The sequence below is a fragment of the Poecilia latipinna genome, unplaced genomic scaffold (genome assembly GCF_001443285.1).
Source record: "Poecilia latipinna isolate Pla-1442-1.1 unplaced genomic scaffold, P_latipinna-1.0 Scaffold3573, whole genome shotgun sequence".
NCBI lineage: Eukaryota > Metazoa > Chordata > Actinopteri > Cyprinodontiformes > Poeciliidae > Poecilia > Poecilia latipinna.
The window spans coordinates 45-26,152 of NW_015116189.1; the positions used below are offsets into that span (position 1 = coordinate 45).

A 26,108-nucleotide genomic window follows, 5' to 3' on the forward strand; every position below is an offset into this window, starting at 1 on the left:
ATATATAAATAAAAGACCCAAATGCCGTCCTACTGAAAGGAATCTCCATTCTTAGGTCTCATTCTGCCTGAATCCTCCTGATCATACTCCAATCCAAAACAGTGATATAATGGTCACTGCACCACATACTGGTGGAACCAGTTAATTTTAATCATTTTACTTTTAATAACGACCATTTTCTAGATCCTATATGCTTTTAAATGGAAACTTTGGTCATTTAGTTGCTTTGAGAGGAGCAACCATAACCAGAATGTTCGATGTTTTATTAGAGTTTGCATACTCTAATAAAACATATTAGAGTATTAGAGTATGCAAAATATTTCAAGGAAATATTTTATTACCTTGTAATAAAATAGTATTTTATTACATTTCAAAGGTCGATTTTATTACATCATTACATATTGCAGTGTTACAGGGTGGTTTATATGTGGAGAGTTTTTATGATTGTCTCCCCATGGCCATAAAATGAGAAAAGAAAACTTTTTTTTATCTTTGTTTTTTCCCCATGTTTTTTTTAAGTTAAATTTTGAGTTTTCATTAGTTGTGAGATACATTCACCAAAAATAAAAACATGAACTTTATCAATCAGTGTACAAATTTCCCTTTTTAAATTAACTCACTAAAAAAATACCAAATTTTTGTTTGTATATTTTTTATATTTCACTGAAAAAAAAAGATGGAGCTCCAGTTTAAAAACATTGTTTTAAATGAGTGAAGTTTGTCAGACTTAATTTATTTACATTTGTTTAACCTGACAACTTAATAAACTTAATAAATTAATTAAGTTAATTAATTAATTAACTTAATTAATTAATTAAGTGTAATATGCAATATATACTTAAATATATTGCATATTAATGCAATATATTTAAGTAGGATAACTTTTTATGCACTTTTTCAGTGCATCTTTAAGAGCCATTTAAAATTGAGCTCTAACTTTTATGAATTTGAAGTGCCATCTGAAGAACTCGTTCTGCTTAAAGCTGTTAGAATAATAGAATTCAGCTCTGGTGCCAGGTATTAGTAAATTAAGTCAAAATGAAAACATATGTCAAAGTAAATGCAAATGAGAACATAAATTCAGGTTAAGGAGAGTCACACCTCTGTTGGATATGTGGTTTCTCCCTCCTCCTCGAACGTCTAGACCAGACTTCCTGGTTGGCTCTAAAGACAGAATTACATATTAAAACATCTGAACATAGAACGATATGATAAAGTTTGCTGCAGAGATACTTTAATTATTCGTTTTGACTCACTGGAGGACTTGGGCAGACCGTCTCCTACAGAAATGGTGAGAGTCTTCCCTCCCGGTTTGAGCTGAGCCAAATCTCCTTGACCTCTTTGAAAAACTACAACCCTGGAGGTTCCTCCGCCCCAGCCCTCCTTCTTCACTTTGAACTCCAGTCTGAAACACAGAAAATCTGTGTCAGATCCTTTTATTTCTGCTTTATCAGGCCTCTGAACACTTTCTGTTGTTCTACCTGTCAGAAAAGGAGATGGTCATCTTTCTCTGGGTCACTTCCTCGTAGCGTTTAGAGAGCAAACTGAGAAACTCCGTCTTAAAGTTGGACTCCAGCAGACTGTCATACTGGGCCTCGTGCAGAATGAAGAAATCATCTTGTCTGGAACTGAAAAGAGGAAAAGTGAGCTTCGAAACTCTGCCCTAAGATTAAAAAAGAAAAAGGAAGCAGTACTTAGAAACAGACATAAGATCAAATTAGAAATCAATGTATCATCATATAAAATTATTCTGTATTCGTATTCAACTTTTTTCTTATTACTGAAACATAATAAGTTAAAAAATGAAGCTTTATTCCAGCACTGATGGCAGGTGTTATGCAGCATATGTGCTCATCAGTTTAATTTATTGCTGTTTTTATGGTATATTGTAAAATAACGACTATTTAGCTGCTTACTTCTGATGAGATTTAGCCTCAGTTTAAATGTGGAAACAGATATCAGGAGGAGTTTCTGCGTTTAAGTCTGACTATCAATTTGTTCTGTACAGTATATAAAGTAATCTGCTGCACCCAATAAACCACAGCATATCTGCATGAGAGCCTACACAACATTGTAAAAAAAACTGAGCCAGCATTTGATGCCGTGGGATAGTGCATTTAGAAATGATGCAAGATGAGCAAACAGTATTTACCAGAAGTCCCAAATCTTTCTATTTTACTAACATGTCATTTTTTCTGCAATATTAATGTCTTGGAGCAGTCAAGGACTTGAAGCTGAGAATCTGTGAGCTAAAAGATTAGAGTGGTAGTAAGTAGGCCTACTGACCTCAAAGACTAGAGCACAGAACCAAAAATAAAGTCCTAAAAACACCAGCGGAAACATGCAAAAATACTGTTCAGCAATTCTGAGAAGAGTTTGATTGCTGTAATACCTAGTATTGGGTTGCTACCTAAAAAGTTAGTGGCACCGATATAAAAGAACTAATCATAAACATTAAATCTGGTAACATTAAAGCACCAACATGGAAGCTAATGCTAAAGTGCTAACTTCAATTTGAATTGCCCTTGAAAGACTGCAAACCTCAAGCACGAAATATATTTTGACTTTATAATATACATTTGTAGCACCCTTAGATAATGTATTTATGTTCATATCTTGCCCTCTACTGTCTACTGTGTTTTAATTTCCATATTTCGATTTTAACAAGTAAAGTTATTGGGGTGAAATAAGAGAGAGAAAATAGAAGAGGAAACGGAAAGTGCTGCGTAATTTTCACTCACTTCAAAATAAGAGCATGAATAGAAAGGTTAAAGAATTCTTAACGGCCGTAACCGAAACTTCGACAGATGTAGAACTTCAATCAACTAACAGTTTACTAAACAGTGTTGAAGAAGATTTAGGTTATAATATTTCTTAAGAAAGAAACTCTTTGGCTCGATCTCCTTCGATCCCAGGTTCTCCCGCCGCGTGTAGCCACACAAAAACAACAATGAGTGCAGACGTCACAGAATTGCAGTTTAATCCAATAGAAGACAACGCATAAAATTACAACAGAAACTGCAGAACAACAGAGACATACATTCATTTACCTGACATAAATGGAAAGAAGAAAGAGAAAGAAAGAAAGGAAGAAAAGCAAAGACGTCTTGGAGAATTGCGAGAACAAATCTAATTTTTTACTTCTATGTAGAAAGTTTTATAGTGAAGATGCATTCTTATCTTTAATTTATTCAAATAAGGCGTATATTTGCTCATCCAACCAGGAGCTATTTCTGACCCTCTCTCAAAAGCCAGGAACTCCTGCTGTTTTTACAGCTTTTCACAGATGAGTGTGAAAAGCTAGAACTTCTACTTATTGTTTTCCCACACAGACAAAAGGCAGTTCAAAAGATCTTAGCAAACCATCTGCTTTAACTACAGGTAACATAAAGGTCAATAGGCCAGAATAAGTTACCAATTTTAAAACTATAATTAGGCTATTTCAATCAAGACATGTTAAGTTTTAAAACTAGCATATTTTAAATTTATTTTCTTAACAACAGACAGGCAAATTAGCAGTTTAGAAATTATCTGAAAAAAAAGTGCTAAACTTACAATACTTGAGAAATTGTACAAAATCCAGTAGTTTACCCTTCTGTTGGCCCAGTTAGAGAAAACAGATGAGTTGCAACTGATGAGGTTGGTTGCTACAGCTACCACTGCTAACAACAGTGTCTTAGCGTTGCAACACTGTTCAGCTAATATAGATTTTTTGTGGCTTAGTTGCAGAAACTCAGTTTAAGTGTGCAAAAACAAAACTTCACCCTAATATAAATAAACTGTACAAAATGGGGAACACAAAAGCACTGCAGAGATGTTTTGCTTTATAGAGCTTTTAACTAAGGAGAGGTAATTAACTACTGGTATAAATAAAAATACATTGATGCAAAGAAGTTCTTTTGCTCAGTTTGTGTTGCTTTCTCACATCTATTTCTGCAACAATTAAATTTTATATTGATTTGGAATGTGCAATTCACTGTCCATTATAAAAATGGATAATAAAATATAGGCTTAAAAAGTTTGATAATGTATCAAATTATTCAGCAGTATTAAAGCTGAACACCTTAAAGATATTCTAAAAAATATGCTATCTGAAACCTTTCAGATAAATATATTTAATGTAAATGTTATCCTATTCTTTTGTCTCAGTATTGTTTTTGTTGTTTTATGATCTCAACAGTGTTGCTAATGTTTGTTGCTTATTGTAAAAGTGTGGTGTTTAATCTCCCCACCAGGTCGGTATTATAAATAAGAATTTCTTCTCAATAAGTCTTCTGGTTAAATAAAAAATAAACAGAAGAATTTGCTGGTAAATGCAACATTAGCATGAATATTGTTTCAAAGAAAGCCATCTTTGAACTCTGGTACAGAAACATCTGCATTTATTCATCATAAAAGTGTGAAGCCTACCTGAGGGAGACGCCGGTGATGTTTGCAAACTCCATTTTACGTTTCAACACCTCCTTAATCTGCCCTTTCTCAGGCCCTTTCTTCACCTTCTCTAGACCAATCAGATAGATCCCCTTAGGCGTCAAGATCAAGTCTCTCTTGATGGACTGTGTGAGAAGAAGAAGAAAAAGAACTGACAACTGTGTATTGCAAGAAAGGGGAAGAATAAGTGTGAACACAAGCTTTTGTGTTTTAATCCCTATTTGTAACACGCACCTTGAACCTGCGGTCGAACTTTGTGACCGAATCAGCAAAGTCGACGCGCTCCCTCTTCGCCAGGAACTGCCGCAGCTCGGGTCTCTGCTCCAGGCCGAGGTAGTCGCCAACAAAGTTCCTGTTGATGCTGTTTTTCCTTCGCTCTTTCGAGTTGTACAGGATGTCTGAGGCTGCGTGTCGAGAAGAAATGAGGACATGTTTAAAAAACAGAAGTCAGACTGTGTGAAAAGCAGTATGGAGAAACTCATGCTGTCGGCGCTGCTCACCCTCTTCCCTCATCTGTTCGTACTTCTTCCTGGCGTTGTACCGTCTCCAGGCCTTCTGAATGGTTCTGGCGAAGGTGTCAAACTTCCTTTCTCTCATCTCCTCAAGAAGAAACAGCTGAAGAAGAAAAGGAATGTGATTATGTTAAATATAAAGCAATTTTTAATTTAGTATCGCTTAGCATCATCTGTGGGAAAAACTTATTGACTAATCTAGACGGAGGAGGAACCTAAAGTAGTAGAAAATGTGCACTCCATAAAAACAGCAACGTTTGCCCGGTTATTGGACTAGTGGGAGCAAGACGAGGTTGACTCCTCGGATAAAGGTACAGCCCAATCCCGTGGTGGGAAAGACGTTTCTCTCTGGTTCTGACTCTCATGTGTCATTCAGTGGTTACTTTCACACAGCAGGCAGATGCGACCCAAATGCAACCCATATTTGACCTTAAATGGCCAATTAAAATCTTTTCTCCAAAAATAATCCCATCTGAGCCACTTCCATATGATGTACTAAATCTGAAACAGATCCAATAGTTTTCAAAGCCTCTAGAGTCTGAATGGTCATGTCATATGTTGTCCATGCGTCATAATTCTGCACCAGTAGCCGTAAATCTGGATGTAAATAATGGCTAAAAATTATTATTGTAAACTTTTGAAAAAAGTCTGTCATTAAATGCTACATCACAATGACACCACTCTTGGCTCTGACTAGAAGAAGAGGCATTTGCTACTAGGTGTGTTTTCTTTTTATTAGCTTCCTTTATGACTTTATGATATTGTGACATGTCAGCTCTCATTTCTGAATAGACTTTAAAACCAATCCATAAATGCCTCCATCCATTATTACTTTGGTAAGCAATGCTCTGCTTGTGTGACGTCGATGTTCTTCTGTGCATGCAAGTCGCTTTGGGGAGATAAACCGATCACACCGAAGTCTGACTGAGGTCTGGTTTAGTTAGGAGTATGAACAAAAAAATAAATAAAATCTGCAAAAAATTGGAATTGAGCATCAAGACCTGTCGTGAACGTAATCTAAGAATCTAAGTTGGCTCTTTTTGTTCATACATTAAGCCAAATAACATATGACAAAACACAAACTGCACACAAAAATCTCAGTACCGATTCTGGGTTCTTGACAAAGACTTTTGTGCGTCCCATCTGATACTGGTCTGTGTCCATGTTGACGGACCGGAGGAGGTGGAGGACCCCCTGCTGCTCTGGTCCCCTCCAACACGGCCATGTTTCAGCCGTAAGGATGGCATACCTGGAGCCAAAACGCACCCAAAACCATCTCAGTTTTCTTTCAGAACAAACGCATTTAAACACGAATCATAAAACTCACCTATGCAGAAATTTAGTGAAGAGTCGTCGGTAAGCAAATCCAGCTCTTCTCACACGAATGTTTTCCCTCAGACCGAGGTATTCCACTTGATGCTTAACCCTGAAAACAGTCAGGAAATCCCTGTTAACGAGGAATAATCTCCTGCTGGATGTCTGCTTCGCCACAGTGTGCATGCAGACCTGCTCTCCTCCCAGTCTTTCGGCCTTTTCGTCTCATTTGGTTTAATACAGCGGATATAGTGTGGTGTGCATTTCATCAGAGTGCTCACGAGCTCATTCGCTTGTCTCTGTTGGAAGCATCAACAGGCTTTTAATACGTTAAAAATGGAAAATTTAAGTATTTACTTATTTATATATTGACTTACTTTGATCTTTGAGCTGGCTGTGGTCGGCCGCCCTTTCTTTTCCGTGTTGAGGTTTTCAGGGAACAAGCTGCGGATGAAGTTACTAAAGCAAGAAATTAGATTTTTATTAATTTTAACAAGAAGAATTGCAAAAAATTGGTCTTTGTTATTGCTCAAAATGCTTACAATTCACTGCTTTGCATGAGCTCAATGAGGTCAGGGAAGAGGACATCTCGATTTCTCTCACAGAATCCGTTGATATCATACGACACCTGAGGAGAAATTAAACTTCACCTGTGATTCCCACGTTACTGTTCCTGCTGGTGTGATTAACATCAACTTAAAAACTGGAATTTCTGCACCAGATGAGTTGAGTCTGACCTTCCCAGCGTAATGATGGATAACAAATCCAGAGTTCCAGCTGTTGAAATGTTCGTGGGTTCCCACAGCGGCTTGCAGCTTCTGCAGCAGCGTGCCATCTGCGCCCTCACCCTTGGCGTGCATCGTGGCGCAGACGTCGTCCAGGACGCTCATGATGCCAGGAGGGCTCTGCAAGCAGGACGCACAACTTTACCAGTTTAAAGGTTTCCATAAAACTGCTATAAAAACAGGATTTTACTCTATGGGAAACTAATGTTTAAACAAAAAAACAAAACAAAAAAAAACAACAGTTTTTAATGGAATAATTAGGAAAATGATGTTGAGTAAGGTTAATGGAGGTTTTATTCCACGCAGCAACAACAAAATAACCCTTACTCATCTTATTTTAAGCTTAATCCAGTTCTAAACCGGATTAAGCTTAAAATAATTTGGTTTTTATTTTGTTGTTAAAATTTGTTTCAGTTTCAATTATTTTAAACTTAATTATTGTTTTGACTGAATTAAACATGTTGAATTATATGCTCTTTTGTATTTCCCATTTTGAATAATGACAAACTAAAATGGGCCTCGCTGTAATGCAAAGCTATGAATTATGCGAGCAACATAAATACATAAAACATTTTATAAAAATGCTTTAGTTACACTGATTTTAGAGGAAATCTACAAATAAAGATTGGATGTTTCAAATTCCTTATGTGTGAGATTGTGCAAGACAAATAAAACACATTTTTAGGGCTTCTATACATCTTTACCAAGGGTGTCAATATTTTTTCATTTATGGGAAATATTTATCTTACCAGTTTATTTTCAATGAGGTCACACACAATCTTGTTGTTAAAATACTCGATGGGGGTCCATTTAATGCCTTCCTGAACATATTCTTCCTGAGGAAATAAATCAAAAGAAAGCAATTTTTAATAAAACAGGAGATTTGGGACAACTGAGGTTAGTGAAAAAAACATTAAAAAAAAACATTTTGTGTTTACCTGCTCAGCCTTTAAAGTGAGTTCAATAAAGATCTGCTGCAGCTTCTCATTGACAAAGTTTATACAAAACTGCTCAAACCCATTTTTCTGCAGAGGAAAACGCATCACAATCCATATTAAATCACTAAATAAAGCCACCACTTTATGTTTTATTGCCCGTTTATAAATGTTATGCACCTGTAAGCTGTGAAAGCACTAACCTGAAATATCTCAAAGCCATAAATGTCAAGCACACCGATGCTGAACTCTTCATAAGGTTTCTGGATGGCTTTATTTATGGCCTAAAGTACACAGAACACAGTCAGAGGGACATAAAACTAATCTCTGCTGACCAAAATGTGTTTAATTTAGCCTGTTGTGGCTGTAAATGGACGGCATGACATGCTAACCTCTACAAGGTAGTCAAAGAGACGTGCGTAAAGGGCTTTGGCTAAGGCGTCGCGCGTGTAGGTCGCCTGCTCCTGGTTGAGTGTTACGTTGATGGACTCGGACTTCCCGCCCCACTTGGAGTCCATCTTTCGACTCGTCAACTTGTCCTGCAGCCTGGTGGGGTCGATTCCCAGCAGGTAGGCAGGAAAGGCAAGCACTGACGCAAACAAAAACAACCACAAAACACATCAGTTATTAAAAAAAAACAATCTTCAAAGATAAGGCAGAGGCACGAACATATATATATATAATTATTATGTATATTGTATCAAAATGTGTAATGCAGTGTAGTAAAAGAATAAACAATGTGATATACAAACAAAATACATTTAAAAGAAAAGCAAACAAAACAAAAGAATAGTAAAGTATATTTACACGTTCAAAGGAGTGGGTAGAGGAATAAACTTATTTTACCTTCACCCCTTTTACATTTGTAGCATTACACGATAAATTACTGTTCATGTTGGTTTTAACAGCTTTTCTACATCTATAACTAATACAGTTGGTTAGTGTTTCATTTATTTTGGTACAAAACCAACTCTAAATGCAACTCCAGCAAAGACCAGCCCGTTACCTAGCAACCCTAGTGGCAGAGTTCCACTCGTCGCCTAGCAACCCAAGCTGAGTTCCAGTGTGTTTGCTGTATTCACCATTCAATGGATCTATCTATCTATCTATCTATCTATCTATCTATCTATCTATCTATCTATCTGAGCAGAACAGACTTTAACAATTAGCTGGGATTCAGCCTTTGGGAACTGCCTTTGCAACGGTGAGCTCTAATTTGCTCATAACCCTCAGAGGAGGAGCGTTGTTACTCCGTCCCATCCTTGGTTAATGAGCGTGTAACAGCTCAGTGTTATACTCACAGTCTGTGCTTTCCACCTCGCTCTGGTTTCCAGCCTCGATGAAGCTGATGTTGCCCAGATGGAGGATACCTGCTGTGATCTGCAGCACCTGAGCCTGGATGTCACTGGGGATGCCGATAACCTGCATGGCTTCCTGCAAATGAGCAACAGCTCAGTGGTGAACACAGATAATAATAATCCTAAAAATAACAACAATAACTTCATTTATAAAGTGCTTTCATACATTTATAGGGAAACAATTATTATTATTTTAATTTGCACATTTATTTTGTCACCTAGAACAACAGTTTTGTCTACTCTGATCATGGCAGATTGTTTAACTTATAACTAATATTACTTTCTCACCAATATTAAGGAATCATTAACTTAAAACAAGCTTCTGTATCTTGCTGAAAAGTTACTTTTAAGTTATTTTTGTCTCATTTCAAGTGAACTAAGATACTTAAACGTGAAACTAAACCAAAATATTTAGTAAGATTTAGTTGTTTTTTCCCAGTGTTTTTAATTCCTGAAACATGACCACTGACCTTAACTGAGTCAAGTATCCTACTCTTATTGCAGCCTTTCTCAAGCTGTGGTTCCCGGACCACGGGAGGTCCGCGGGTGCCCCCTAGTGGTCGGCGAGGTACTGCATGTAAGTTAGCTTACCAAAAGATTGTGGTTAAAAATAATAATGGGTAAGTGACGTAAAACCAGGTCACGTCAACAGTTATTATTATTTTTATTTAATTAAAAATGATTTATTGGTGAATAAATACAATAGATAAATACTACAGAAGAGGATTAGGGACCTGGAAAATATTATTTAGACTTTAATCTCATAATTCTGAGATTAAAGTCAGAATTCTTTTTTTGTTTTTGTTTGTTTTGTTTAGTGGCCTTAATCCTCTTCCGTCAAATACAATTGATAGAAATGGGTGAATACTTTTTATATGTAATGGTGCGGAAGATAATTTTTGTTTCTGCCACAAACTTAAATCTATTTTTATTTAATTTTAAGTCAAAAATAGCCCTGAAATGACATTGATGGAAATAACACTTGTAGTGAAGAACTTGCTTTTGTATTTTCATGTTTTTGACATTATTGGAAAACTTACAATCCAGACTTTAAGAATTTGTAAATAACTCAAAACGCCCTCCACTTGTTCATGGACAGTAGCATTTATAAAACAGAACCACTTCTCATTAGAATAATAATTTAACTTCAGGTTGGGTATATTTAAATGTGTTATTGCGGGGACACGTTATATGATCTGTGAGTGTTTGTTAAAAGGACCTCTGCACAGTTTCTGCTCGTTATTTTTGTCTTCAGTGAAGACAAAAATAACCAGGTTTTCATGAGTAAATACCATCGTCTCAGAGAAGTCTTTGCTGTCGTTGGTCCCGTCAACCTTGTAGGTCCCAGACTGGTTGAGGTAGTAGTAGTAGTCTGGAGTCATGAGGCCCAGGCCTTCTTTCTGCTGTGCGTTGGCGCCCTCTATCAACTGGAAGCAGACGGTGCAGGAAAACGGTCAAACATGTAACTTGGTCTTTGTTGCAAATATATCATCAGGGTTTAAATCGGCTGCTGTTTTGCGCTGTGCTCTTTCGCCTCTGACCTGGTAGTAAATGTGGAAGTTCCTCTCACTCTCATTCTGGCTCACCACCCTCGACTTCTCAAGCAGGAAGTTAGAGATTTTGCCACCATCTGGTTCCCCACCTCTGCTGAACTGAATCTCAAAGTATTTTCCCTGGTAAACACAAAATCAGTCGTCACATTTGCACCACTACACATATTGTTTTGTGTCACTGGGACCGGAAATGCACCAAGCTCTGCAGCAGAAACAGAAATCTGCATTTATTTTTTTTTTTATATTATGAGCGAGAACGTTAAGTGCATGCATGAGGCTGCAGTGACCCATAAACAGACTTTATGATGCTTCACTGAGGCTTACAGGAAATTTCACAAGCTAAAGCTGCACATGTGGAAGTTGATGTGGTTTAATGGTGTGAAATTAGCGAATTACCATTAGTGGTGAGAAAGAACTGAGTCAAGTCGAGTGGGTTTTGTGTTACTGTCTGTGTTGGAGACAAGGATTTTTAGCGTTTTGTAACCAGAAATCATAACTGGCATTCCAGGCTTAAATAAATATAGTTTGTGCAGAAGCTCCACATGTATTTCAGGGAATTACAGAAATGAAACCGAGTCAAGATCAATCTGGTGTTAGTTTGGTATGTTTGAAGCCAGGCTACGTTCTGCAGGCATTAACCCAATTAATGTTCTGCGTAAAGCTAAAACTAATGCTAAAGCTAAATGAACCAGCATTACTTGTGTTGTTTTGAAAGTCTCTGTATTTTGCACAAAAACTAACTTTAAAAACTTTAAAACGTTTTTACAGTTTCTTTCACATAAAAAATACAATTGTTAATTTTTTTTAATAAAAATAATTTTTTTAATAAAAACATGCAAATAAATGAAACAAAATAAAATATTATAAATAATATACAAAATGTGTTCTGTAAATATAAAAAGACCACATAAAGCAGAATGTATTAGAATAATAAAAACTAATCAGACTGGAACAGTTTTGAAGCATTAAATATTTTTGAAGAAATGTGAGGAAATACATGTGACTTCCTGGCTCGTCTTGTGTCAGGTGATGTTTGAGAAATAAAAGCTCACTTACAAAACGACTGGAGTTGTTGTTTCGGACCGTCTTGGCATTTCCAAACGCCTCCAGCAGAGGATTGGACTGTAGGATGATGTCTTTTACGTGCTGTGACGCATAAACACCGGTTATTTAGAAAAAATTACTCAGATTTAATTTGAATCAAAAATAAAACACGTTGTTTGTTCCTGTTTCTACCTGCACTTTGGATCCACCTCCAGACACTTTGGAAATGTAACCCATGATGTATTTGGCAGCCACCGTCTTTCCAGCCCCGCTCTCCCCGCTAGAACAAAATCACAACTTTTAAGTTATTCATCTCATTTACTTTTATTAAAGTCATCTGAATCAGTCAGTTTAAAGTTTATACCTTCTTTGACATTTAATGAGTGAATTTCAGATTCATCTGGTTAGTCTTTTCCTGTAATTATCTAAAATTGCAGGTCATATTTTAGCTCATCTCCCCATGGCGTACCTCTAGGTTGTGTACTGGGGCCACTATTCTTTCAAAATATCTTTCTTTGTCAAATTCAAGCATTTTAGGCATTTAATATAATTTTTATCACTACCATGCAGACAATATATAAGAGACCTTTTAAAGCCTCAGCCACATTTTTAAATATAAAAAACTGCATGGAAAAAAATAATTTACCTAAATGAAGAAAATACTTGAAATCCTTGAATGTTGGATTATTTCTTTGCTGCTTTAGCCGTCTCTGCTACATCTACAACCAGGAACCTTGCTTTGTGTTTTCACCAAAGTATTACTTTTGGTAATAAATTGATGCTTTTACCAATAAATGCTACATTTTATGACTTCTCAGCTATTTTAATTGCTTAAACAGATGGGAATCAGCTTTAAAAAGCTGCAAAAACCTGATTTATTCCAAATTATTTAAAACTTTTTACCAGGTTTTTTGATTTAAAGTCTTGAAAGCTGCTAAATGAAGTCAGTTTTACTTACTTAATTTAACAGAAAAGAGGAATTGACATTAAAAAAGATAGCAGTTTGAGAAAACTTGGGTTTTCACCTGATGATAACGCACTGATTCTCGCCGTCGATCATCATGTTTCTGTACATGTTGTCTGCCAAGGCGTAGATGTGTGGCGGGTTTTCATACTGGGCCTGCAGAGAGACAGAAGCTGGGGTAAAGAGCTGCAGGAAGAGGAACTGCACCACAAACACCACAGGTCTGCAGAAGTTCATGTGAAGATGTCTTCACTCACGGCGCCTTGGTAGAGTTCAATCTCTCTGTCAGTGAAGTAGGGCATCTGTTTAAATGGGTTCACCGATATCAACACGGGGCCGATGTACGTCTGAGGCGCAGAGTCAAGGAAAGCTCAAAAACACGGTTGTGTCTAGCATAATTCTTGGTGCAGAATGAACCGTAGTCCTATTTTTAAAACATTAAATATACCTTGAGTTATTTTCTTTTAAAGAAAGTCACAAACATACCCAGATATTTTCGGTTTCATGTACGAGTGAATCAGAATAAAAGTGGAATATTTAATCCTCCCACTTTGTCCTGCACCTACACACCTACAATGCAAAATATCCTTAGTTTATCTGACATTTTCCTTCTCTGAAGGAAAAGATAATTAACATAATCACTCTAATGTTAATGCTGCAAAGTACAATAATAATAATAATAATAATAATAATAATGCATTTTATTTGTCAGCGCCTTTCTAAACACCCAAAGACACTTTACAACATTGAAAACACAAACTAAACAGAAAGAAAATGGATATGAAAACATAAAATAACTAAAAAAAATAAAGTGAGAAGGCTAACTTGAACAGAGAGTCAATATTACGGATGTCAGAATATATGAAAAATAACGCAATAATGCACTTTTATCTTGTTATGCTTTTGTTTTGGTAAAAAACAAAACCACAAAATTTTTACAAAATTTTGTGGTTTGTAAAACAAATTTATCTCAAATGCATCTGCAGTTTATATCTGATCACTATCGGAGATGTGCAAGAGACACAAGCTGAGTGACGCGACACAATAAAGTCAAAAAGAAAAACAATATTTAGTCAGACTGTCAGCAACTACATCTGAGACAAAGCCAGATCGCCGAAACGTTTTCCTCTTCAAATTACAGATATTGATCTGGGGGTAATTAGGACAAGTCAATTCTTAGCAATGAAAAATAACAGGGGAAAAAACTGGACAGTTAGACGTATTTCTGTGAATAATGTCAGCATAATTAACTCTTGCAACAAAAACAAGTCGCTTCTGTTTATTTTTTCTCATGCATGTGGAAGAAATGTGAATTAGAGAAGCACCGATCCACTTTCAGTGTCAGCTGATACCAATCCGATTCAGATAAACTGTGCTGAATTACTTAAAACTTAAATGTATTTTCTAACTCTGCACCAGTACCAATGCACCAATAGCTTCAAAATCTTGGTCAAATATGCAAAAACAATTCAAATTTAATTTATTCTGTCAGTGCAATTAGGACTACAAGAGGCAATATAAAATAAATAATAAGGAAACTGAAAGACAAAAACAAAAAGTCGACTACTTTGGTCAATTTTGTAAAAAATAAACTGCAACAAACTTTCTTTCAAATGATTCAGGAAGGATGTCTAATAAATATGATGCAACATAAATAAAGCACACAATTAGACTGAATCGACACTGATACAGATGTTAATATCAGATCTGTGCATTTTTCCTTTGATCATGTGAACTTTTGATTTACGTTATTCCTTTTTTCTTTCTTTTTTTTACAGTTTACTGAGTTTTAAATGCACATCTAAAGTGATCTAACGTGTGATTTGAATCTCATGTGTTTTACAGAAACATGGATGCTTGCAGTCAGCTGACAGGCTGTGGGCCCACAGCTGCCCGCCTGTAGGTGGGGGAAACCATGAAGTGAAGTCATGCCGTCATTCTTGGATGATCTCAGTGTTTCCTGAACGCTTGCAGCTCTGACCATAACAGGCCATAAAATCAACTCGCTTCCTGGTAGCTAAAAAAGTCCAAACGTCAAACCTGTCGAGGAATAAACAAATATACCCCAACTCTCTGCCTTCGAAGTGAAACCGACGATTGATTTAGTAGCAGAGGCAGATGCCTGAGTGTTTGTATTTCATGTAAATGAGCTAAACTAATTTTAGATCCCCAGCTTTGATAAAATTTAGTGTTTAAGTGGTGAATGGCATCAAATTGAGACAAAGAAAAGTTTTTTTACTCTTAGAAAAGAAGCTTCATCATAGACTTTGAGGAAACAGCCTTGTTGATTTCCCAACAGCATGGTTAGTTAAGCAAAAGGAGTAAAATCTTAAACACGCAGACATGAAAACTGTTTCTAAAAATGTTTAAATCCGTCCTGTCAGGCTAAAAAGAAAACCTAATCAAAACAGCTTTTACCTGAGACTTAAACTATTATCCATAATTATAAATAATAGATACAAATCATATAAATTATTGTCTAAACGTGAATAAAGTTTGACATTTCTTTTGGTTGCTTTTTCATTGTTATTATACGGTTTAGCTGTGCTTTGAGAAGACGGAAGTGAGTCTCTGCTGACAGTAAGGAGGAAGAGCGAATCTCTTGTTTTTATGACCATATATGTTTAAACGTTGGGCTGTTTATGCTTGAGAGCAGAGTGATGCATCGAATCCAAGTTTATTTCTACTAAATAATAATCAATCTGATGAGTCGTTTAACTTCTCTAAGCTTCATTTAGTAAAGTTAAAACCTTGATAATCTGGTAATTATCTGACCGCTTGCAGGATACAAAAATGTAATCGTCCATGTATCTCTTCTTGAGGTTTTCCACGATGGCGTCCTCTGTGATCTTGGACAGCAGGACCATGTCGTCCACGCCGCTCTGCTTGACATTCTGACTCTGCCAGTGGTACTTCGCCTGAAACACAGAAATTTAGTCATCCAGGTGTTTCTTCCTGGTTTCACATGTCCTGGATTTAAAAAAAACAACCTCAGGTTATCAAACTGCTTCACATGAGATTTGATGTTGCACATAACTCCCATAAATTTAATGGTTCATCCATGTAAGTTAACTACAGTTCCTAAAAAAGTGAATAAAACCAAATCTAGCTTTCAGACTTCAGTTAATAGAATAAAAATAAGACTTGTATTGATATATTAGTAATATCTGCTCATCTTTAACTGCAAATTAAATTAAATTAGTTTAGACCTCTGACAAATTTAGAATTAAAATTATTTTCTTTCCTTCCTTGAGAAGTTTGTTTCTGTTGGAAAGTGAATCAGACATAAAAGACAATAAAACAATGTAAAAGGGGCATTAATTTAGAAAAAACATACTTTGTTATTAAACAAAGAGCCTCTTTAAAATTACTCTAAATGTGCAGCGGAAAAGTATTTACCTTTAAAGACCCTTCTGAAAATCAGCTTTTTTCATGTTTCCTCTGATATTTTTGATTATCTTTGGAAGACCTCAAATTAAAAAATATTTTTCTAATTAAAAATAACTTGATAGTGTTATTTTAGAAAAGTTTAGAAAATGTGTCCCTGCTTAATTGGGGGAGGTCAGTTTTCTTGCATAATGAGAAATAATTATTTGGTTTGACAGTATTAAGTTATAACAACTCACAAATGAAGATTAATAAATTATCAGAACTTTAAAAACCAATGTTTAGACAAATTATCTCTTCATTAACTCTAATTTCTTTTATTTAATTTCAGCAGGTGAACCTTCATGTTCAAGTTAAATTTTCTTCAAATGTTTTACAAAAGCAACACAAATTAAACTCTTGTGCTTTGCTAGCAGCCGGTTTTACGATGTGAGTCTGTCTCGTGTCGAAACAGTTTGTTCCTCAGTTTCTGGTCAACAATTACCAAAACCTTTAAAGGAAACGCTTTATTATATCTGCCCAATTCTAACAGGAGACATAGGATCCTGTTTCTTCATTTCCTTATTTGTTAACCATAAAAGGTTAAAACCTGTCACAATGTTTAACACCTAAAAGTTTCAGAACAAGAAATAAATCTGAAAATCCGCCAAATATCACCTGAGCAAAAAAGAGTTTGAAAGAACATTTTTCGTACCATAATTTCTGGACTACAAGCCGCTTTGAAAACTGCGGCTTAGACGATGATAAAATATCGATTTTTACCCATGGGTTTCCAAAAGCTGGACTCGTGTGTCGTGAAGAGGACAAGCTCAAAAACTATCTTTATACGCTATAAGAGCGACAATGAAAGAGACTGAGGAAGTGTCTATGAGGCTGATGGACTCTGATACTGAAGAAGACAACTTTAGTGGTTTTAGTAGCAGGAAGATGAAGATAGCAATCATTAAAAGTAATTCTATTTCATTAAAAGTTCATATTTAAGTCAGTGGATGAAACTTATATTCAAGTGTGCTCTGAAATTACGGTGCTATGGTAAAAAAAAAATTGCTGCTAATGTCCCCTCTTTCATTTAATAAGGAAATTAACTCCTTATTGAACTCCAATTAACCACAATATTTTGTTTCGGTTTACACCTCAACGGCTGATCACTGCCAGATCTGGAGAAAATTCACTCAAATACAACCTATCTGTTGATCTGTAAAATGTGCCCTTAGCTAAAGAATATATGAGAATCAAAGTTAATGGGTGTTTTCACACTTAATAGTCTGGTAGGCTGGGTTCAATTGAGGACCAGACGTGCAGCATTTGTTACATTTTCAGCTGGGACGGTTTGCTTTCACTCTACACTGCGTCAAACAATCCAAGCTAATTGAAAAACATGTTCTTCCCCTCGCCTGTGGTGGCGCTGCACCAAAAGCCACTGAAGCAAACGACATGAGAACCTCAGAAGAAGACAGGAGCGCAACTTCCATCTTCAGAAAATGCATCAGATCAAGCATCAGATTGTAGCTGTTGAAGGATTTCTCTCTTATCTTTGCTAAAATACGACGAGACATTTCTCCCACTAGCCCTTGATTCGAGCGTTTTCGTGTTTATTTTGGTTTTATTTACCCAGAATGCCCTGCGCTACCGTCCGCTTCCTGCTTTCGGGTGGTTTATTTCCGGTCCACTTGTATCCACATATGAAGTAGAAATACGACAGAGATTTTTATTTTTGGTGTGATTGCACATTCACACCTCCCTAAAACGGACCGAACTTTCTGGCGCAGGGCATTCTGGGTAAATACACCCAAAACAAATGTTTGTGTCTAGATGATTAGATGGCTCGTGTTTTTTTTTTTTTTTTTAAGTCAACACAAAATAGAAATCCTACACCACTAAAATCTAACTCTACTGTTGTTTACATTTTGTGAAGGGAAAAAAAACTATCATGAAGTTTTGCTTATGTTTTCTTGCGAGGTTCTTATGTTGTTTCCTTGAGTGATTTTTGGTGCAGCGCCACCACAGGCGAAGAGAGGAATAGGTCTTTCAAAGGGAGTGTGAAAGTGAACCACACCAGCTGAAAATATAATTGTTTCAATTTTGATTCGTAATCGAACCGATCTTATCACCTTTAGAGTCAGTGTTCCTGATTCATCAACAAAAGAGAGACTGGCAAAAATACCATCAATGGGAGAGTTACAAACTGACCAAAGAGCAGAGGCTGATTCCTGAAACCATTATGATAATATTCTGTAAACTGACGAGAAAAAATCTGAACTATTTGAGGTGTGTGTGTCCTGGTATAAAACCATTAGAAAAAGAAGCATCAGACCCACCGCCAGACTTTGTGGTAGTGTGAAAGTCTGGAGCTGCAACAGCAAGTTCAGTCCAGAACGGCTCAAAAATGACAGTTCACACGTTTCAAATCAGCCTTGTCAAGGTTTATACAGAAACCCAATTGAGACGCTTTGGATATAACCTTAAATTTGTTCATGCTTGAAAATCCTCTGATGTGGGTGAATTATAAAGTAACTCTAAAAAATAGTTGGCCAAAATTCATCTAAGGTTTAGTAAAACACTACTATAGGTTTGGAGGGGAATTACCTTCTCAATTAGGGACAGGTTTGAAAAACTTTTTCTAACCTTTAGAAAAAAGAGTTTCGTAATTCGTCAAGTTATGTGTTTGATGATCTGAAACATTTGAATGTGACAAAAGACCGAAATTAAGTGGGGGGTTGCAGTTTCACAGCAGTAATAAAATAAGCAGGCAGGAGGATTAGGAGGTTAATAAGTGGAAATTAAGGTCATTATTATTAATGACCTGAAAAACTTACTTTGAAAAAGTTTAGTTTCAAGTCGTAACTTGTAAAGAGATTTAAAAAGCATTTTTAAAGCTAATTATATGAAATCATGACATTTACTACTGCTTTTTACAACCACTGTTGAAAAAAGTATGAATAGCGAACTCTGACATAGTTTGATAAATATCATTAGATGATGCAGGTCAGCAGTAAACGCCTGTTTGGCATCTTCACATACATTTGTTGAAAGCAAAACTAGTTGTGGTTGTTGTTGCAGGAAACTGAGGTTGGCTGCCAGGCAACAGGTTAAAGAAACCCTAAACAGGTTTTGTTTTTACTTGGACATTGTTGGAAACAAAGCCACGATTGTCCAACTGCAGCTTTTACTCTGAAACCTTTTAAATAATCTGAGGAGCCGTCTTCGAATCCAGCTGACCTGGTGTTTGACACCTTTAAATTCTTTTCCCCAAAAGATGCTGGTCTGTTTGATGTGTGAAGCTACTCAGGGTTTGTCGCTGGCAAAATGTGGTCTGTGGTCAGAGACAGAGTCTGACGTTGACATGCAAGAAGCTCCCTGCTGTGGTGTTTCATCATCAGAGTGATGAGAGAAAGAAGTTCAGACATTTACTCACATTTTAAATCTTTAAAGACAAGATCGTAGGGTAATTTTAGTAAAAGACGAGCACTTCTTGTATTAAACATCATGCACAGCTCAGGGATAATCAGTCTGCTTCATTAAGCTCTCTTACATAGCAAAACAGGAAATGCTAAGAACAGTCACTCAGTTTGTATTTTTACATTTTAAAATCCCATGATACACGGAAATTACATTTAAAGAATGCTTTCGAATTGAAGCCAACTGTTACTGCAAGTTGTCTAAATACAACAAAAATTTCTCAGTAACTTTGAAAATGCTTCTTCTGTGCGTTGCTTATAAACAGGGGAGATTTGGGACATAAAGCTCTGAGCCCGCTGCACTGAATCCCGTTGAAAACTTCCTGGTTATTCCACCAAATGTTCATTTCCGAGTTAAAATATTAGTACTGTTGTTTCTAAATGAATATAAATGTGTTTTCTTTGCATTATTTGAGGTCTGAAAGCACTGCATCTTTTTTATTATTTTGATCATTTCCCATTTTCTGCAAATAAAATTTTTTTTTGCTTCCAATTTCAGACATGTTGTCAGTAGTTCATAGAATAAAAGAACAATGTTTATTTTCTCAAACATATACCTACAAAGAGTAAAATCGGAGAAACTGATTCTATCAAGTGGTTTCTTAATTTTTTCCAGAAGGCTTAAACAAACAACAAATCATAGGTTTGGTTTATATCAAACCAAAACTAGTGCCAAACTACTTTTCTGCATCATGTAAGCACTAAATATGTGACTGCGCACCGCACACGTTTAAGATGGCGTCTGATTCAACAAGTCAGTGCGAAAATAAAAAGATATTTCACTGCATTTTGTAGGTTCTTTATCTGCTTGCTTGCTTGTTTGTTTAAAGACTTAAAGTGTTGTTTGATCAACCTTAAAAAACTACAATACTTCAAATTCAAAAGTACTTTCTTGATTCCAAATGGAAACTAAATGTTGCTGTAACTCAAAAGACTTTACTGGTTATCTGTGTCATTCTGTTGTGGTTTGAATTAGCTTTATCTCTTTATTTTTATGTTTTATATATATTATTACTGAAACTTGATAATTCTTCAGAGTTATTGTAATCTGCGATGGCTGTCAGCAAGAAAGATCTCCTGTAGTTGTCTGTATTCCAGTGAATTTGAAGAAGCCTCTGACTGAAGACACGGTTTTTCTTACGTTGGATTATATCCAAAGTTACTTTTGCAAAGCAGAATACCAATATTTAACAGATCAATATGCTTCTGTTGATGTCATGACGTAAAGCTTGTTTTCTAGATTGTTTTCATCAGAAGAGTCGAGGTGATGTTAAAAAAGAGCTTTAGAATCTGCTCCGTTTTTTTTTCCTGAAGTCTGTGATGATCAGCTGATCTCAAAATACAGCAGAAAAAAACCCACAATCCATTTTTGAACATTGCAGTGAAGAACTTTAACAGATCTGACCACAAACAGAACGGCTGACCTTAGAGTGTTGAACTGTGTTTTAATTGGGGATTAATTTCAGCCTTCATCTGAACTCTTCGTTTGGGTTTTTGTATTTACATGTAAGTCTGGCTTTCAAAACTTTATGGTGCCAAAAAAACATCTGCAAAGAAATTTATATATTTTAGCTTTGAAATTTATGTCCGATTAAAATCCTCGATGCAGCTTTCCTGCGTTCAGTTTGCATCTCTTCCTCTTCTCTTTTTTCTCTACTTTTCTCCAGCTGCTAACGAAGGCTCCCGTGTCAAAATAAAACCTATAAGAAAATAATAATTGGCTGTTATTAAGAGAATTGATGATTCCACGCGCTCTATGAGGAACGGGCCCACAGCATCACTGATAACCTGCTATACTAAACAGTGGGATGAAGATATTCATGCTTTGTTTCATAGCAGAAACACACAGAGTGTGAGGAATAATCCACTCGGTGCTCACTTAGTGTAGAGTTGCATCAGATGGTTGTTTGATTTGACTTCATGATCCCAAGACATTGCCCAGTTAGCCATGTAACCATTTTCTTGCAACCATTCCTTGAACAAAGACGATTCAATTCAATACAAAAATACTTTATTAATACAAAAGTAAAATTAAATAAATTAATTTCCTCCTCTCTCTCCTCGCCTCATTTTCAGCTTCTCCAATGTTTATCAGGCAGTTGTAAACCAGCCTGTTGCTATGGTTACGCATCCTGACAAAATAGCAAAAACATAAATATTACAAAAATAATCAGTCCAACTACACAATATCCAAAAAAAGAAGGAACAGTTGTCCAAAAAGTTATTTTCCTCCAAGAAAGCAGGAATGAAAAGAGAAAAAAATATCAATGAAAGCACAGAGCTACTCTGTGTTACTTTCTCATTTAAAGAGTGCCAAGAACCGTAAGCCTTGATATATCAAATCATATTATTCACAAAACAGAAATTAATGGTTTACTAAAGTTAGTAAACTCTCAACATAAACATTAAAAATGCTTCAGTTGCATTTATTTCACAGAAATGTCCCAACTCCTGTTTTTGAGAGCTGCTATTCTGCAACATTTAGATGCATCCCTTCTTCAATGCACCTGAATCTAATGACTAAATCTCCTCATCATCATATCTATCCAGCTCTATAGAGGCAACCAGCCATTTACAGGATTCAGGTGTTTGGGAGAAGCAGCCTTCAAGAACTGGAGTTGAATATCGGTTGTATAAAAGTTTCTGGATTAAAGAACTCATTTGGCACATTTGTAGAGAAATTCTCAGTTCTTGCAAACATTTTCAAAATCTGTTTGCTATGTGAATTATCTTGGCATCATTTGATTCTTTTTAGCTTAGATATTTCTCTATAACCTAAACTTTTTCTTCTTAAGTGCTTTGAGATAATTTTTGCTGTAATTTTGCTCTATAGCTTCTATCCAGGTGCAAAACTAAACAATGAGACAATATTTTGTTTCCACGCTCATCAGCTCTGGAAAAATAAAATCCTGAAACTATTGAGTCCAGACTGAAAACAATATTGCAACTTCTGATCAGAGTCTCACCAATTACATTATTATCCCAATCTCAGATAAGTGATATCTATGACTATATAATATTTTAACACGTTTCCTTTCATGCTACGTTTTAAGGTTTATTCTTTAATAACCTCGAATGTGAATGTAACAAATCTTGTTTTTCCTTTTGTAAATAAACTAAATTAGATGTTTTAATTAGGTGTTTAATTATTGCCGTTTTTTCAGTTCATGCCACGGTTTTAACCAAGTATGGAATTGACATGATCTTCCTGGTTTATGCATGTTAGCTTAGCGTGTACAGGCACAGAAATCTTCTCTCTCCCCTTTGGCTTAGTTCGTGCTTGCTTCCATTTATACTCAGAACTGGGACATTCTAATTTCCCAGTCGGAAAAATCAACTGGAACGCCTTCCGAAGTCGGAATGTCACTGAGAGCAACTCCGCCTACCCCGAGTAAAATGGACTTTAAATATGGCCGCTCCTCGCATCAAGTGTACGAAGCTGTGGCGGAAACATGTTTTATTTTACAAGACACTCGTGTAAAATAGAGTCTAAAATCAATATTACATGTAGCGCTTGTATCGCTAAACTAAACAAATGAAAAGTGGAGCTAGCTTATCGGAAAGTAAAGCTTTAAATGATGTTTGTTAACGGTTCTGCGAACAATAATGTTACCATTCCGACTTCTCCAGCCTAGAACGTCGTTACGTCGGGTCTGACGTACAATCCATCTCCCAGGTAACTGGAACGCAGCGTTACTTCCGCTCTACGTTGTTAATGTCGCTTCCTGTTTTGCTGAATCTTACTTTCGTCATCTTCTGCCACAGTTAATCTCGTGTTGTGGAGGTAAAGCACCAATTTAGTTGTTTACTAACCGCTAAAAATACTTAAGAATAAAATATTGTTGCATGATTGACGCATAATTCATTCAGTCTTGACTGAAACATTTTACTTTTTCTCGGTGACTTTGTCTTTAGATATCTTAGCAAATCTAAGTCTTGCCGTTTGTTTTCTCAGGAAAAGCTGGTATTGGATCTGAATCTACCTCCTTTTGCGTCATATTAAAGTTTTCTTTGAATTATTTCAGTCATCAAAGAAATCAGACATACAGTAAGTTCAAACTTTGTAATGAAAGCATCAACCTTCATTTTATTTTGCTTTGAAACATTTATTCACTTTGATCTTATAAACTGATCATTGAACTTAAAAAGAGAACCAGAGACTGGAACTTAACACACAGTTGCTCAAATAAAAACCTTTTAACTTCCTGAGAGTAGATGTCATTTCTGTCATTTTTTTAACCCAACACATTGTGACACAGATTATCAATGGCAATCAGGTCAGCTGTGACTCTTATTTTGAAAGGCTCAAAGGCGTCATTGGAGGCGGCAGAAACAATTTGCTCTTATGGATGATCTTTAAGAGATTGTGTGTGTGTGAGTCACAGGCAGCATTTTCAGGAAGTGTTGTGACAGAAACTACCGGCCTCTCCTGTGAGTCCACTTCCTCCTCTCACCTCAGCCCTACCTCTTGTGAAACCTGCAACCTTTGTACATGCTCTAGGGTCTTTTCCTGTTGCAGCCCCTGGTGCATTTTTGCCCCACAGAGTGCATTTTTGCCCCAAAGAGTGCAATGAATCCCTCAAGGCAAAACAATAGATCGATATGTGTATACTTGTTGAACCATGATGGATTTTGGTGCTTATTTTTGAATGAATGCAACACTTAAACCCTAAATCTTCTCTTTAGGTTTGTTCTTTGTGTACAAACTGATGCGTTAATATAAAATTCAACCTTAAATACACAAATTAAAGCAAATAATTTTACAGCTTTGAGCTTGAGTCTCAAAAAGGCTTGTCATGAAAAAGGGGAAACTCATTCTGCTGCTGTGAAGAGCTGAATCTCAACAGTTTTTAAGTTTAAACACATCACTGGTCATGTAAAGATGAAAATTTGACTCGTCTGACACCCTCATCTGTCGTATAAACAAAAGCTGTTTTACTTTAAATACAGTTAGTTTAATTGTTTTATCAGTTTTATAGCCATCAAACAGCACAGAAGCACTTTTCTTACTAAAAGAGTTGCAAAAATCCAACTTTTTGTTTGTACTTTGTAGATAAAATCTGAATGCGGATGTCAAAGTTACACACCTGAGTTCACACAAGTCAAAGCAGCTCAGAGGATATGAAAGTGGGGTGTTTTACCATTGTTCCTGTGGGCCTCTCCTCCTCAGGCGTCCACCGTCCAGAGAATGTGTGTCAGCTGTGTGTGCGCACCGCTAAAATCCACGGTTCGACCTCGTTAGACTGCAGCCATCACCCAGGGGAGGCACAGCCGAAACCAGCAGCAGGCGCTCGCACTGCAAGACCTCCAGCAGAGCTGTCACAGCTACTTCCTCATACTCCCACCGGCAGTGTGTGAAACAAGAACTGAACACACACAAAGATACACACGCTCACCGCACACTGCAGAGAAGCTACTTCTGTATTTCTGTCATGCTCCCTGCAGCCAGGGAGGATTAAGTAATGACCAGTGTGTTGGTTACAGCTATCAAAGCTGCAAACCAAAATTAGTCCGTCAGATTCTTCTGGGATGAGCGGAGGAACGGTGCTGGCGCTGAGGGATAATTTTCTCTAGTGTGCTGCCAAATGATGATGGGTGTTTTGTTTGAGAGGTGCTGACTCCACCCAGGCTGTGGTTGCTTCACGCAGCCTCCAACGCCCTTGATAACTGATGAGTTCAGGAACAGAGTACAGGAGAGCGTGTGGGTGTGCAGGTGCCGAACAGGCAGTTTTTGGTTTGTTTTAGAGCTTCTTGAGATGCGTCCTCCTGCATGGCCGCCTGAGGTTGGAGTCACTTTCTCATGGCACTTTATCATTTAAATACGAGTCATTATTTAAGGTTGTAAGTTAAAGTTTCTGAATGTTTTCAGTTTCTTTGGAAAGCCTCTTTTGTTTTTCTCCTCTGCTGGAACAACACTAAAAAAACCACAAAATTTTAAGTATTTTTGTCTATTTCGAGTGCAAATATCTTACTGCAAACTTACACATAACTTTGCACTATAATACAGGGGTTTGTTTTAAGTTAATAATTCCTTAATATTGATAAAAAGTACTGGTTCCATTGGCAGATTATTTCACTTATGACATGTTTTTCCCATGTTTTAAGTGAGATAATCTGAGTGGATTCTCAGCAATACCAAGAAATTATTCGAGTATAAAAAGCTCTTCTTGCTGAAAAGTTACTTAAAAGTTAGTTTTGTCTTATTTCAGGTGTAAAGAGGTATTTGCACTGGAAACTAGACAAAAATAATTGGGTAGAGGTTTTTTATTTTTTGCAGTGTAATAAAAACTTTAAACCTTAATCACTCAATAAAACTGAACAAACCTGAAAATAAAAAAAAAATTCCAGGTAATTTTTTTAACCAGAA

General features: G+C 36.4%; 1 protein-coding gene across 1 annotated transcript; it reads right to left on the reverse strand.

Moving 5' to 3' along the window:
* Nucleotides 1–831: 831 nt before the first annotated feature.
* On the reverse strand, nt 832–25,590 carry LOC106941259 (unconventional myosin-If-like). Its single transcript, XM_015024214.1, has 25 exons — nt 24,883–25,590; nt 15,686–15,814; nt 13,154–13,243; nt 12,958–13,052; nt 12,125–12,212; nt 11,945–12,034; nt 10,877–11,008; nt 10,628–10,762; nt 9,279–9,411; nt 8,370–8,566; nt 8,181–8,261; nt 7,981–8,067; nt 7,792–7,878; nt 6,995–7,162; nt 6,800–6,885; nt 6,635–6,716; nt 6,450–6,556; nt 6,271–6,369; nt 6,048–6,192; nt 4,932–5,046; nt 4,666–4,835; nt 4,411–4,556; nt 1,482–1,628; nt 1,257–1,405; nt 832–1,164 (listed from the first exon to the last, which is right to left on the reverse strand). Exons 1-25 carry the CDS (start codon nt 24,883–24,885, stop codon nt 1,052–1,054), a joined length of 2,874 nt encoding a protein of 957 aa, XP_014879700.1. The 5' UTR covers nt 24,886–25,590; the 3' UTR covers nt 832–1,051.
* Between the last annotated feature and the right edge of the window lie 518 nt (nt 25,591–26,108).